At 41.4% G+C, this 14808-nt stretch overlaps 1 protein-coding gene across 4 annotated transcripts in view; it reads right to left on the bottom strand.

Annotated features, from left to right (window-relative positions):
* The window catches only part of PDPR (pyruvate dehydrogenase phosphatase regulatory subunit), a 39555-nt gene extending 25016 nt beyond the window's left edge, over positions 1-14539 (bottom strand). The window contains exons 1-9 of one of the 4 annotated variants that reach the window (XM_074199460.1): positions 14480-14539; positions 8892-9197; positions 8241-8374; positions 4660-4741; positions 4400-4563; positions 3268-3389; positions 2353-2470; positions 1369-1518; positions 291-483 (exon numbers count right to left, since the gene is read on the bottom strand). In XM_074199460.1, coding sequence (XP_074055561.1) covers positions 291-483; positions 1369-1518; positions 2353-2470; positions 3268-3389; positions 4400-4563; positions 4660-4741; positions 8241-8374; positions 8892-9124 — 1196 coding nt within the window. In that variant the 5' untranslated portion in view covers positions 9125-9197; positions 14480-14539. Of the gene's footprint in view, positions 1-290; positions 522-1368; positions 1519-2352; positions 2471-3267; positions 3390-4399; positions 4564-4659; positions 4742-8240; positions 8375-8891; positions 9198-13727; positions 13979-14479 lie in introns of those variants that run through there. The other 3 variants (XM_074199463.1, XM_074199471.1, XM_074199480.1) reach the window with 3 other exon arrangements.
* Positions 14540-14808: the final 269 nt, after the last annotated feature.

Genomic DNA, 14808 nt, shown 5'->3' on the forward strand with positions numbered 1-14808 from the left:
TACTTTATGTTTTTTCCTTCTCTCTCATCACATTCAATTTAGATCAATGTATACCATGGAAATAATGTAAAGACTAATAAACTGCCTCCTGTGGGGGTGGGGGGAGAGAAGCAAGATTAGGGGAAAAATCGTAAAATCCAAAATAAATAAACCCTTTCAAAAATAAAAAAATAAAATAAAATACAAAACCAAAAACAGTTCCATGACTTTTACAAGTAATTCAGAAAGGGAATAAAACAGTGAACTGAAGCAGAATCTCCGTGAACTCAACAAGTACCAGAGTTACTTACTTCCCTGCTCCTCCAGCAAATGATGTTCCAGCAGAGTTCATTCCAGCTAGGACAAAGTAACCCTGCACAGTCGGACACTCCCCCATGATGCACCTCATGTCAGGTGTAAAGGACTCAGGGCAGTTCACCAACTTCATAATTTCTAGAGCTTCCAAGGCTGGCATCCTGCGCAGCAGGGAGCTCAGCAGAGGCTCTGAGCAGGAAAAAAAATACAAAAAATATAATCCTCACCTGCAAAGAAAGCAAAGACTTTTAATCCCCCATCTTTTCATTCTCCTCTTCTTCCACAGAACCTATTATAAAAAAATCTTACAATAAAAAAGCCATGAAAGAGGATCTGTGTAAGAGTTGAAATAAAATTCCTTGTAAGAATGGTGGGAAATTTCCGCAATGCTATAGTTACTATGCAGAAAAGGGTGTCTTTTTATAATTCAACAGAACAAAGAGGTTATCAATTGTTCCTTTTATGTAATGAAAAAATTGAAAGAGATGGGATCACAGAAAGGTTTTTTAAGGAGTCTTCAAAGGAATCTCACATAATTAGGGACAGATAATAAGCTGTCTATGAGCAGATGTCAACATCTCACTTAATTTCAAAATTATTCAAGAATTTCAAAAATATACAGAAAGACCAATAATCTAAAAACTGGTTTCCAGTGATTTCTTGAATTTTATAGAGTCCTGCTGATAAAAGGTCTTTCTCTCCTTCAAGTAATGCAATGTAAAAAAGAACAGGATGAGAAGTCAAAAGAACATATTATGTGATTCAGTCATCATCAGATTCAGAAAAGTTCCTCTGAGACCTAAAACCCCTGGCTGAGAGCCTTGTGATCTTGCCTGTATATGAAGAAATCTGGATCTATTGAGTGGCTGCATGTGCAACTGTATAGCAAAATTTTCTTTTGGGATATTTAAAAAAAGGACAACTCATAACTTCTTTAAAGTCTTATTTGGTTCATCTTTAAAAGAGGGATAATAATTACTGCCCAACCTATTTTAGAGTGGTGAGGATCCAATAGGATGATGTCTGTGCTGCACAAAGGTGAGATGGTGTACCATCACGGTTCTATTCACTCACCAAAATGATCCCAGTCTTCATGTAGATTCTGAATGTCTAGCTGGTTCTTGCCCTCAGTAAAGATGGGTTTAGGGTTCTTCTCAAAACCACCTGATAGGATACCACCTTGCCAGTTCCGGATGTAGATCCTTCCATCTGAATCCACAATAGCTATAGAAAAAAAAGGCAACAAAGCAATAGGGAGAAAAAGAAGAGAATCTCCATTCTAAGTTAAAACAATTTTTCTAAAGGGACAAAAGGAAGAAAGAATTAACAAAGCAGGGCTTGGGAACCAACAAAATAGATTTATTCATTAATGAACTTGCCAGTCACCCAGGTCAGAGTCCATTAGGGACACAGGCATTCTAGTTTTAACATACGTCTGATGTATTGGGGGGAGTGGAGAGGCTGGGGATGGGGCTGAAGTTGATCAGTCACCTCCAAGTCAACTTCATTTCCAAAGTCTGTGGAGAATGTTGATCTTGCTACTCCTAACCCCCTTACACGCTTGAGCTTAGAACTCAAGGGCATAAATGTTATTGTGTCAACTGACATTTAGGCAGAAAGAAGGGGAAGTGGAAATTGTTTGAGGGCGATGCCCCCAAAATGTCAATCCCCTCCTCCTTGACATAAGGCTTATACACACAGGGAATGCAAACTAAACATCTTTTTGATTTTGTCTGAATTTCTCTTAGGAATCAGATCACCATGGCAAAAACCAAAGTTCCTTCCTAACCAGGGTTCTCAGATGGTACAGGAAGACAGTTTAGAAGAATTTTCTTGTAAAAGAACAGTGATTTAAGTGGAATAATGTCTTGGTTGTCTAAGAAATATTGGTCTTAAAGAAATAAGTTGAAATTGAGTATACCTCTCTAAAATAATCCGTAGAAAAAGAAAAACTCTTTGGGGAAAATTAAGTTCTGTTCTTAAGATAAAAGATTTCCCTTTCAGAAGAAAGAATATTATAAATGAGCAAGATTTGTTTTAAAAAGTACAAGTCCTCACTTGGTGTGCTGTTCTGCAGTGGGGTCTCCAGGGGACGAGTCAGAAGGTAGAAGTGTTCACAGGCATGTAACGGGATACTAACCGGTTCTTCGTTGGATAGACCCAGCTCGTAAGCCCACTACAAATGGACAGATTTATTTGTAGGTGGGAAGGGAAAAAAAATACAAACGAGCAAGTTAAGTCTCTTGAAAACCTTAATTTCAAGTGACTTTTGTGCTCTTGCTACAATGTCAGCTATGGGAAGCCAGTTTCAGCCGGCATTATTCCTCCATATGGGTAATGTCATTTTATTGTTAATATTGAAGAGATGAGTTCAACTTTGGAATAAAGACAGATATTTACCTCAGTGCTTAGAGGGTGCCTAATCTCTTAGGGACAAAAATGAATTCTTAAATAGCAAAATAAGAGATGATCTCACCTACAGACCTCAAAATGAGGATGGCTAAATGAACTTCAATCTATAAAATGAATTTCCCAACTTACCTTAACATTACCAAACAGTACAAAAGGAAAATTTTCCTTAAAACAATTTCTTTAGTATTCAGAGATTAAATTCCATGCCCCTGACATAGTGAAGTAAGTCAGCAACTTAACTATGAAGCTGCTGAAAAAAGATGTCCTGTGCAACAAGCAGACCCACAAAGGTGGGTGGCCATATGCTGATATTTCTGACTGTGATGACCTCACTGAGTCAAGCGTGGAACAAGGTCAAGTCTACAGGTGCCTCTCTTTCAGACCCAAGGGATGGATTTCTAATTTCAGTTTCAGGTTTTTTTCTCTAGTCAAAGACAGAGAGAATCATTTGGCTTTCTTACAATTACTCTAGATGATTAAGTACCTGGAATCCTGAATACTCAAACTCAACAAATATCAAAGGCTTAAAAAGAAAAGTTAAGACACAATATTGTTTCTAACCTGACCAGCACAGTTAACAAAATACTGGCATTCGATGTCTCCTCTATCCGTTTCTACTCCAGTCACACGACCTTTTTTGACCATCACATGAACAACACTTGTCCTGTCACGGATCTGAACACCTGTACCAAAGTAAGAAAAGTGAGTTAAAATATCAGCCTAGTTTTGTGACCTATAAAGGATAAGAACATCTTGAATCTATGTCTCAGTCACTTTCAAAATACATACTCTCTTTAAGGAAGATCTTTCCAAGAGGAGAATCAGATACTCAATAGCCTACAAAAATTAGGAATGACAACCTAAATCCTTGTCTTTAATTTTCTTTTTCCTTTTTTGTCTTCAATTTTCAGAAATGGTATCAAGTGACAGTCTACCTGTTTAATACATGGCAGCCTCACTTCACTGACATCTTATGGAGGGATCTTTCCCAACCCTGAAAATGCCAGGTTCTCAAGGAATTACTCCAGTCACCAAATGTGATCATTTAGGAGAGAGGGTCAAGAATGAGAACTAGGAGTCAGGGAGGTGCAAGACCTAATCTATTTTCTCATCAGCCCTTGCCTCTTTTACTCCCTATAACTTTTTAAACCTGTGGATTAAAAGTCTAGGATGTTTAAATCTGGAGCTTTGAGAGCTGTGAAAAAACTTCTTCTAGGCCTAATGAGCAGGTCCAGAAAACAATTCTTTGAAACAAAAAAGAGAAAAGAAGATGCTAAAAAAGTGTCTATTATTGTTAAATGACTCTTATATTCAGGCATTTTTAAATGGTCACTAACTAATCCAAATGAAAAACACTCTTTCCAAAGCTGGACTTGTTTCTTTATGGATTTCTTTAAAAAAGCAAAACAAGGGGTGGCTAGGTGGCGCAGTGGGGGCAGCTAAGTGGTGCAGTGGATAAAGCACCGGCCCTGGTGTCAGGAGTACCTGGGTTCAAATCCGGTCTCAGACACTTAATAATTACCTAGCCATGTGGCCTTGGGCAAGTCACTTAACCCCATTTGCCTTGCAAAAACCTAAAAAAAAAAAAAAAGCAAAACAACTTCTATTACTAGAGACAGGTTCAGATAGCATTCTATTTTCTCAATTTAAATTTTTTGTTCAAACCCCATCAAAAGCCAAACAAGCTCCTCACCATTCTGAGAGGCAGCACTTGCCAATGCAAGAGCCACATCAGCTGATGACACCACTGCATCCTCAGGCACATGCATGGCCCCCACCAGATCATGGATGCTAATGAGTGGGTAAAGTTCAGACACTCTCTTGGGAGAGATGATCTCAGAAGGGATGCCCATTACACTGTTAACAGAAAACACAGAACCAGGGAGTTTAGCAGCAATTCTGCAAAAATCAGTACCCAACAGGTGGAGATACTTCTCCCAGTCTTATACATACCTCAGTCTTGAGTTGATACGTTTCAAAGAGATCAGTCTGTCTTGAGTCTGAGCCAGGAAGATTGAGCCTGTCCTTATGTAACCTGCATGAAATACCAAGTCAGACCAGAGAAAATTCTCTAATAAATGTTACTAGAGGAATTAATGGAAATCCTTCTAATATTCAGGCAAATCTCATATTCCACAGAATTAACTCAATTTTTTTAAAAAATGAAATAGAACTGGAATAAATCTAGTAAACTAAAACTGGAGTCCTACATACATTTTCATGGTCTCTCTCCTAAAGAACCTCACAGAAATATGCCCTATAATAGAGGTATACTGGCAAATACTTAATAACTATTTAAACAAAAAACAAAACATTTATAAATTTAATCTATACTAGTAACATTTTCTTCATAACTTTCTTAAGTCTAAGGAATCAACAAAACAATAAATCAAGCCAAAATCTGTTGTATCTGCCAAATTATAAGGTATATATATGCCAACTCTGAAAATTAAACAAACTAGATGATTTCGATTACATTAAATCAAAAAGCTTCTGCACAGACAAAAACACTATAACCAAGATCAAAAGAAATGTAGTAAACTGGGAAACAATCATTACAACTAATATTTCTGACAAAGGACTTTTTTTTTTTTTTAGATTTTTCAAGGCAATGGGGTTAATTGGCTTGCCCAAGGCCACACGGCTAGGCAATTATTAAGTGTCTGAGGCTGGATTTGAACTCAGGTACTTCTGACTCCAAGGTTGGTGCTCTATCCACTGCACCACCTAGCTGCCCCAAAGGACTCATTTCTAAAATATACAGAGAACTGAGTCAAATTTTCAAAAAACAAGCCATTCCCCAATTGACAAGTGGTCAAAGGATATGCAAAGGCAATTTACAGATGAGGAGATCAAAGCAATCCATAGTCATATGAAAAATTGCTCTAAATCATTACTTATTAGAAAAATGTTAAAGCTTCTCTGAGGTATTACCTCACATCTCTCAGACTGGCCAATATGACCAGAGAGGACAATGATCAATGTTGGAAGGGTTGTGGGAAATCTGGGACATATTACATTGTTGGTAGAGCTGTGAACTCATCCAACCTTTCTGGAGAGCAGTCTGGAACTACGCCCAAAGGGCAACAAAAATATGTATACCCTTTGATCCAGCAATACCACTACTGGGTCTATACCCTGAAGAGATGATGAAAAAGGGTAAAAACATCACTTGTACAAAAATATTCATAGCAGCCCTGTTTGTGGTGGCAAAGAATTCGAAATTAAGTAAATGTCCTTCAGTTGGGGAATGGCTTAGCAAACTGTGGTATATGTATGTCATGGGACAGTATTTTTCTATTAGAAACCAGGAGGGATGGGAATTCAGGGAAGCCTGGAGGGATTTGCATGAACTGATGCTGAGTGAGATGAGCAGAACCAGAAAAACACTGTACACCCTAACAGCAACTTGGGAGTGATGATCAACCTTGATGGACTTGCTCATTCCATCAGTGCAACAATCAGGGACAATTTGGGGCTGTCAGCAATGGAGATACTATCTGGATCCAGAGAAACAACTGTGGAGTTTGAACAAAGTCCAAGGACTATTACCTTAAATTTAGAAAAAAAAAACTGATATCTTAATGTCTGATCTTGCTATCTCTTATACTTTATGTTTCTTCCTTAAGGATATGATTTCTCTCTCATCACACTCAATTTGGATCAATGTATACCATGGAAACAATGTAAAGACTAACAGACTGCCTTCTGTGGGGTGGCTGGGGGGGGGGGGGGGGAGTAAGATTAGGGAAAAAAATTGTAAAACTCAAAATAAAATTTTTAACAACAACAAAAAAGAAAATTAAACAGTCAAGAGTCAGTTGATGCTCTAGAACACTCCTGCCTATCACCCAGTTAGGAAAATTGGGATTTTAATGCTGAGGAAAAAAAATTTAATATTCAGACAAAGCACTAAACTAGATGGTTAATCTCAAAAAGCAATTTTGAAGCAGATGACATATATTTCAGTTTAAAAAAGCAAAGGACTCATACAAAGAGATCAAATTACTTGCAGTAATTTACGGTAGAACTGCACTGGGAAGTGATGTGGTAGTTGATAGATGATAGAAAAGTCCTTCTCAGAGTCAAAAAGACTAATGTTCAAGTTTGTTTGAAGGAGATAGAGGAGACATCGAATGCCCTCAAAGGTCTCTGGGGTTCATGATCTGTCTTGCAGCTGAAACCTTCCGAGTTGTTTTTCCTTATCAGAGTGAGACTTCCAGGAGAATGTCTCTCTCTGCTTCCCTTGCCCTTGACACAATGTCAGTCAGTGAATTATCAATGCTTTTTCCTTCTCTCCCTCATTCATTCCCTCCTTGAACCACTCCATGCCCCAGACATAACTCTAACTTTCTAAGATGTGAGATAGCTACTGATCTCATGGGTACAGCAAGTCTTTTTTCTCTTCATGGGTGTAGGTAAAAAAAAAAAATCAAACCATTAAACTACAACTTATTAAGTTTAAAATACACCGTTTTAAGAGCAAAAATCCTACATCCTCCACCTAAGAACTACCTGCTCTCAAGGCCAACCCATCATTTAGTCCTACTGTCCCATGAAGGGAAGGAAATAGCATTTACACAGCATACAACACATTAAACAAAGCTCTGGACTTTTCACAAAGTTTATGGCAGTGGATCCTCTCAACTACCCTGGCTGGGTTCCCATTTTATAATGGAAGAAGCTGAAGCTGAGGTAAAATGACTTGCCCAGGGGCTGGTGAGTATCTGCAGTCAGGACTTATTCTACTATTTGAATAGTTCAGCTATAGTAGTGCTAAGCAAAGACAAGGGGAGATCCCTGAGAGAAGGCTTCAGTTGAAAGTCTGACAGTGAAAGCCCCATAGGCCTCCAAGGGCAACGTCAAACAAAGCCCTGGCTCTTTCAGCCAGACTTGGATCCGAGCCTTCTTGACCCTAAGGCTGACATGGCCTCTCAATGCAATTCTCCTGGATGCTGCTCCACACAATCCTCCCGAATGCTCCTCATAATCAAAAGCACACATCTTAAGTCATGAGACCAGGACCTAAAGAACCAGGAGCTAAAGGCCCCCTCTGGGAAGCAAACCTATTTCTGGCCATGTTAGTAAGCATTTTAATGAACCAAGGAAGCTAACAAATCCATCACAAATAGGAAAACTCTTAAGTGAGTATCCTATGGATACTAAGTATTAAAAAAGCAGTACATGCTCATCCTCCCAATTACTCTCAGAAATATGGAAATTTGGCCAACCTGAAGGCAAATCATGCAGCCACATTGCATAATGGGAAAAATGAAGGAATGAATAAGTACACACACTGCAACATCACATACCAGCTTCACCCTTAACTAACACAGTCTGACAAATTCTTGTTGGAGGATGTGGCCCAGAAGAGCTAAAAGGTGGGACGCTCATGGATTAAAGGATGAACAGATAGAGATGACCCAGAACATTTTTATTTTCTGATCCAGTACAACTCTTGTCTTGCAAAGTTAAATCAATACAGAATAATGAAGCTTGAGTAACATTCACAGCAAAAGATGTCACTCTCTTACCTGTCTGAATCCCTGTCTCTTGCTCTAGCTGTTGATAGAGTTTGTTTGAATAATCAGCCATCTTTTGTTCTAAGGTAAAGTGTCTCGCTGAACTAACAATGCCGGCACAAAACCTGGTGGAGCCAGCAGCCAACCTGAAAAACAAATAAATCACCAACAAGAACTCACAGTCCCTAACCTGAACTGGAAAAGGGCATGAGATCTTGAATACCAAAGAGCTAAAGAACTGTTAACAACAGGCAACGGATAAGGCTCTCAGCAACCCATCCTTCCTCAACCCCTACAATCCCTTAGTTAATCTGAGTCAATTTCTTGGAGACAAGTTCCTAACCATTCTTTGCTGAACCCCAGGCACTGGAAAATTCATTATTATGAGCATTTGGAAAAGATTCCAAATTTAAGAGACAACAGATGTTTCCTAAGTACTTGTGTCAAGTGTCTGACGGAATATGTTCTTTCTTCTAAAACCAGAAAAGGGCATAGACCATTAGATAGCAAACTACATGGAATTTCTACACTTTGGTTTAGATATTACATCTACAACACAGGAAAAATCACAGTTGTTATTGAAAAAGAAAAAGACTTGCCAACATAAAGACCTAAGAAACTTAGAGCAGTATGGCAGTCAAATGTTAAGCAGTATGGTCTTACCTGCCCTGCTCCAATAGAAGAATATCCTTCCAACCCAACTTGGAAAGGTGATAGGCCACAGATGTGCCCATAATTCCACCACCACAGATGACTACCTGAGCTTGGGTGGGGAGAGAGACAGAAGTCTGAGATTCTGTAGCAGCAGAAATGTTGCGCCTTGATTGGGATCTGGTCTGCCATCTCTGACTGGTTCTCTGCCATCGAATATCACAAAGCAACCGGAAAAACATCATAGCTTCTGTTTGATGACTTTCTAGAAGTGTGATCTTCACTCACCCAAGAGGAAGCAGGCCATAAGAATTCAACCTAGAGAAAGGAAAAAAACTGATCATATTTAAAGTAAATCAGTGTACATGACAGACCAGAAATATTTGTAATAAAGTATCTATTACATTCATAACATTTTATTAAGAGATTAACTTCCTTAAACTGTAAAATAGGATACTGCTTAAATAGTCTCTCTCTCTCTCTTTTTTTTAAGTTTTTTGCAAGGCAATAGGGATAGGTCCCACAGCTAATTAATTATTAAATGTCTGAGACCAGATCTGAACTCAGGTCCTCCTGACATCAGGGCTAGTGCTCTATCCACTGTACCATATTCTCTACCTCACAGAACAGCTGTGAGGAAATTATTTTGTAAATTGTTATATAAAAGTGAATTGCTATCATCATTAAGCATTGCCCTCCAAAGGAGATATGATTTACAAACTTTAAGCAAGACAGTTTACATCTGTGGAATCATAAAAGAATATAACAAGCCATGAAATGAACTAAATTGCACAATCTAGATAAGTCACTTCATGAAGAGAACAAAAAAAGAATGGATCAATATGAGCTAGAGGAATCTGACGAGCTTCAGAGAAGAAGTGAGACTTACTCTGAACACTAAACAAGACTCAGAATTTGGACAAAACAGAACTTCCAAAATGTATGTTGCTCAACTTGAAATCAGGAAGAACTGGGTAAGGCATCTTTCATACTTCAGAAGCCATGTGACCATAGGAAAACCTCTTAACCTTTCTGTCCTCTGCTGTGAGCTATGGAGGGGAACTATTGAGCAAGATGCCCTTTAAAATTCCTTCAATACTAAACTGAGGAGCTTACAATATAAGGGCAGAGGAATAAGCAGGACACACTTTGTTGTTTTGCAGTTGTATACTACTCTCCAGGATCTCATTTCATTTGGGATTTTCTTGGCAGAGAAATGGTGGTTTACCATATCCTTCTCCAGTTCATTTTACAGTTGAGGGAACTGAGGCAAACAGGGTGAAATGACCTCCCCAGGGTCACACAGCTGGTAAATGAGGCTAAACTTGAACTCGGGATGATGAGTCTTCCTGATTCCAAGCCTGGCACTCTCTGTACTATGGTGCCATCTAGCAGCTCATGATACGAGTGCACAAGGGCAAAGAAACTTGCCTTGAGAAAACAGGTGGCCCTGTGGAGCAGTGAAAGACAAAGCAGAATACTCTGATCCAGCAATACCAGTACTAGATCTGCATCCCAAAGAGATCATAAATAAGGGGAAAAGACCCATAAGTAAAACAGTATTTACAGCTACTCTTTTTAAAGTGACAAAGAATTGGGAAGTGAGGGAAAGCCCATCAATTGGAGAATGGCTGAACAAGCTATGGTATAGGAATGTGATAGAATACAATTGTTCTATAAGAAACCAGGGGAGCAGCTAGGTGGTGTAGTGGATAGAGCACCTGCCTTGGAGTCAGGAGGACTGGAGTTCAAATCTGTCCTCAGATACTTATTCACACCTAGCTGTGTGACCTTGGGCAAGTTACTTAACTCCACTGTCTTGCAAAAACATTAAAAAAAAACAGACAAAGGACTGTTGAAAACCATCATATGTAGTTAGAAAATAACTATTTAAAAAAAGAAAGATAAGCTTGAATAAGGTACATACAGAGTTAAGCACAGTTCAGACAGATAGAAGGCACTGGAATAACTGCTTTCTGACTTGACTAAAGAACTAACAGCCTCAAACTAGAGGCAGCAAAGTTTAATGAAAGAGTTAAAGCAGCGTGGCCTTGGGCAAGCCACTTAACCCCATTTGCCTTGCAAAAAAACCTAAAAAGAAAGAGTCAAAGCAGCTGGGTCTGAACCTTCTCTGTCACTACTGGGGTGACTCTAAGGGAATCAACCACCCACTCTGGGCCTCAGTTCTATCATCTGTAAAGTGATAGGTTTAGGCCCATTAAAGCTTCAGATGCTAGACAGATACCCATTCTACCACTTCAGATGCTAGACATTTGCCCTTTCTACCTCTAAATGCTAAAGCAAGCAGTAAGTGATCATAGACAGTGTCACAGAATTATGACATGATGAAAACACAATTTTAAGGGTACAGCGGCTGACTGTATTAAGTCCAGCACGCAGGTCATGAGGAAATGAGGGCTTGCATAAGGACAGTCAGGTGTAGTGCAGGGCCTGGCCACAGACATTGCCTGGTTGTGTGTGTGACTCTGGGCAAGTCACCTACCCTGAGTGCCTTGCTTTCCTCATCTATATAATGAGCTGGAGAAGGAAATGGTAAACCACTCCAGTCTCTTTGCCAAGAAAACACCAAGTGAGGTTATAGTCAGCAACAAAAGTAAAAAATGAAAATGGACAAGAGAAAAATTGACTGTGAAGAAACCACGGTAAGAAGACACCCATTTGGCATAAGAGACAAGGGAAGAAGAGTCAAAGATGACTCCAAATATCTCAGACCTGGAGCTAGTTTAGGAGGTATGAGAAATGAGTCCTGTGCCAGACTCTTGAGTTTTAAAATGATTAGACACACACAATGGACATATTCTATAGGTAGATCATAACATAACTAGAGCTTAGATGAAAGAATGTGATTGTAGAATCGTCTCCAGGGGCAAATTTGTGGAAGATAGTGTAAAGAAAAAAGCTAACTTGAGTGAATTGGATTTGAGTGAGGGGTGCTGTGTGAAGTCACCAGTCTTACTTTCTCCTCCAGAGCTGTCTGGGTCCAGTGTCCAGATGTGGCTCAGAATGACTGGAGATGACCCTGGATGAAATGGGAGACCTTGGTCCTTAAAAGCTAGGTTTTTCCCTGGACAAAGTTTGACTGAGGCAATGTCCATTCAGTGATTAAAGTTAGGTAAAGAGAGAGTGTTGAGGAAAAGAGGCCAAGAATTATCACTTCCAAAAAGGAAAGAAAAATTAAGATGGGAGAGTAAGAGGCTCAGGGTTTCTGGCCAAAACAGAAACAAATGCTATAAATAGCAACTATAAACATTCATTCTGAACCAATCAGAGGTCAAACAATGGTCAATTTGGTTTAGCCAGAGAATGATGGTTGATCAAAGAGAGAGTCAGAGTGATTTAACATAGCAGACCCCAAGAAATCTCACCAGGTCTTTGGGCAAAGTAAAGACACTCTAGGTCAAGAGCCTGTATTATAAAATTGCTCAAAGATGCAACTGAATTTGGTCAGTCCCAAAAGAATGGCCTACAATGGAATTTAAGACAGAAGCATAAGTGGACAATACCTTGGAAGAGAAACAAGGGACAGATTGATGACTGCACCGTAATTCTTAACTAAAAGAAAAAATAGGTCAAGGTCAAGGAAATTCAAGAGAAAGAATAATTCTGACTGAGCCTAAGAAGTCAGAAAGCGACTCAAAAATACTTATACTGAATAATTTTGCATATAGTCCTACTGGAAAAAGTGTATATTAGTGCATGAAAAGATATAATCTAAAACAGGCCCAAAATAACCAAGGCAGACCTAAATGACAAATGTTCATTGAATTACCCTCTGCTGAAGCTTCGAATCTGTGTAACAAAAAAACAAAACAAAAACTGATCACTCAGATTGGAATGAAAAACAAAGAAAATAACTGATCATTTTGTTAGTGAAAGTCATGTACATCTTAGAAAACCCAAGATGATACCTTTTATTTAAACTTTTTATTACTCTAAGCCTGATAATAAATGCTTTAAACTGACAAGAACATCATCAACAGTTCTAAGTTCAAACTTTTTTCCTCCCTCCTTCACTAAGACAGCAAGCAATCTGATAATGGTGTTACAGGTACAATTGCTAAATATGCAACTAGGTGGTGCAGTGGATAGCGCACTGGCCCTGGAATCAGGAGTTCAAATCCAACCTCAGACACTTAATAATTACCTAGCTGTGTGGCCTTGGGCAAGACACTTAACCCCATTGCCTTGCAAAAACTAAAAAAAAAAAAAAAAAAGACAAACCATGATCATCATTATGTTAAATATATTCTCATATTGGTCATGTTGTAAAAGTAAAACTAGCGTGCTCTGATCTACACTCAGACTCCATGGTTTCCTCTGGACTGGATGGCATTCTCCACAATTCTTTGGGAATTGTCTTGGACCACTGGATTGCTGAGAAGAGCCAAGTCTTTTCGTACTTGATCATCTTAAGCTGCTGTTAATGATGCCTACAATCTCTGCTAGATTCTGCTCCCTTCACTTAAGTCCAGGTTTTCTGAAATCTCCCCCACCCACGATTTCTTAGAGAACAATAATATTCCCTTCGTTCAGTCATTTCCCAGTTGATGGGCATCCCTTCAAATTCTTCGCCACCACAAAAAAGCTGCTATGAACATTGTTGCACATATGGGTCCTTTCCCTTTTCATATCTTTAAAACACAGACCTAGCCGTGGCATTACTGGATGCAAGATTATGCAGTTTTATAGCCCTTTGGACGTAGTTACAAACCGCTCTCCAGAATGGCTGGATCAGTTCACAACTCCACCAGCAGTGCATGAGTTCCCATTTCCTAGCTCCCCTCCCACCTAAATGACATTTCCGGGGAGAAAGCAGTCTGGTTTTACCCAGATGGGGGGTCCATATAAACACTTTTAGAAGTGTGGTGATAAATACAAGAGGTGACTTTTCTGGAGGAGTTGTCACAAGGGTATAATGCTGGAGGAGATGCACAAAACCATGTTTCCCTTTACGTTTCTGAATTAAGTTTTGTAGGCTGGTTGTTTTGTGTTTCAATGGCAGACTGTCTAGGGTCCGATGAAAGAAAAGTAAACTGCAAACAAAAGAAATCCAAACAGAAAGGAAAGCAGACGTCTGTGCCCTAAGTGAAGCGCTGAGGGGCACGGCCCAGCGGGCACACCGGGGGGCACGGCCCGGCAGGCACACCGGGGGGCACGGCCCGGCAGGCACACCGGGGGGCACGGCCCAGCGGGCACACCGGGGGGCACGGCCCAGCGGGCACACCGAGGGGCACGGCCCAGCGGGCACGCCGGGGGGCACGCCGAGGGGCACGGCCCAGCGGGCACGCCGGGGGGCACGGCCCAGCGGGCACACGGGGAGCCGCAGGCCGCGCTGCCAGGGCTCTCCGGCCCAGAAAGGACTCAAGCAAGGGTGGCTCGGAGCAAAGCCTGGGCGCTCCTAGCCGCCTCGGGGGGGCAGGGGCGCGGGGCCAGGGCAAGCGCGGGCGGCCGCTTCCAGCCGGGGTGAAGGGCACGAAGGCGGCGCCGCTGTGAGCGCCGCTCCGGGCCCCGGGTGAGGGAGGCTGCGGCCCGGGCCCGGGGCGGGGCCGTTGGGGCTCGCGGGCCGGGCCCCGCCTTACCTCGGCCCGCCGGCGGGGAGCGGCGGACGGCGGCGGCGGGCTCCGGAGGCGGCCCCCGGCGGCCCGCGAGGACGCAGCAGCGCGGCCCGGGCTCCCGACCTTCGGCGCTTCCCGGCCCCGCAAGGGTACGGCGCCGTGCGCGGCGAGGTCACGCGGGAGGCCCCGCCCAGCCGCGCCACGTGGTGGTGTTTGGGCTCCGGGCGCGGCGCGCGGGAGGCGTCTCGGGGCCCCGGCCCTCCCCTTTCCCTCGCAACCTCACCCAGCGGAAGTCTGGGGCGCCCCCGCCCCTGGGTTCCAGCCGCTGCGTTTAGACTTTTAATTCAAGGCAA

This window comes from Macrotis lagotis, chromosome 1 (assembly GCF_037893015.1).
Source record: "Macrotis lagotis isolate mMagLag1 chromosome 1, bilby.v1.9.chrom.fasta, whole genome shotgun sequence".
Lineage (NCBI taxonomy): Eukaryota > Metazoa > Chordata > Mammalia > Peramelemorphia > Peramelidae > Macrotis > Macrotis lagotis.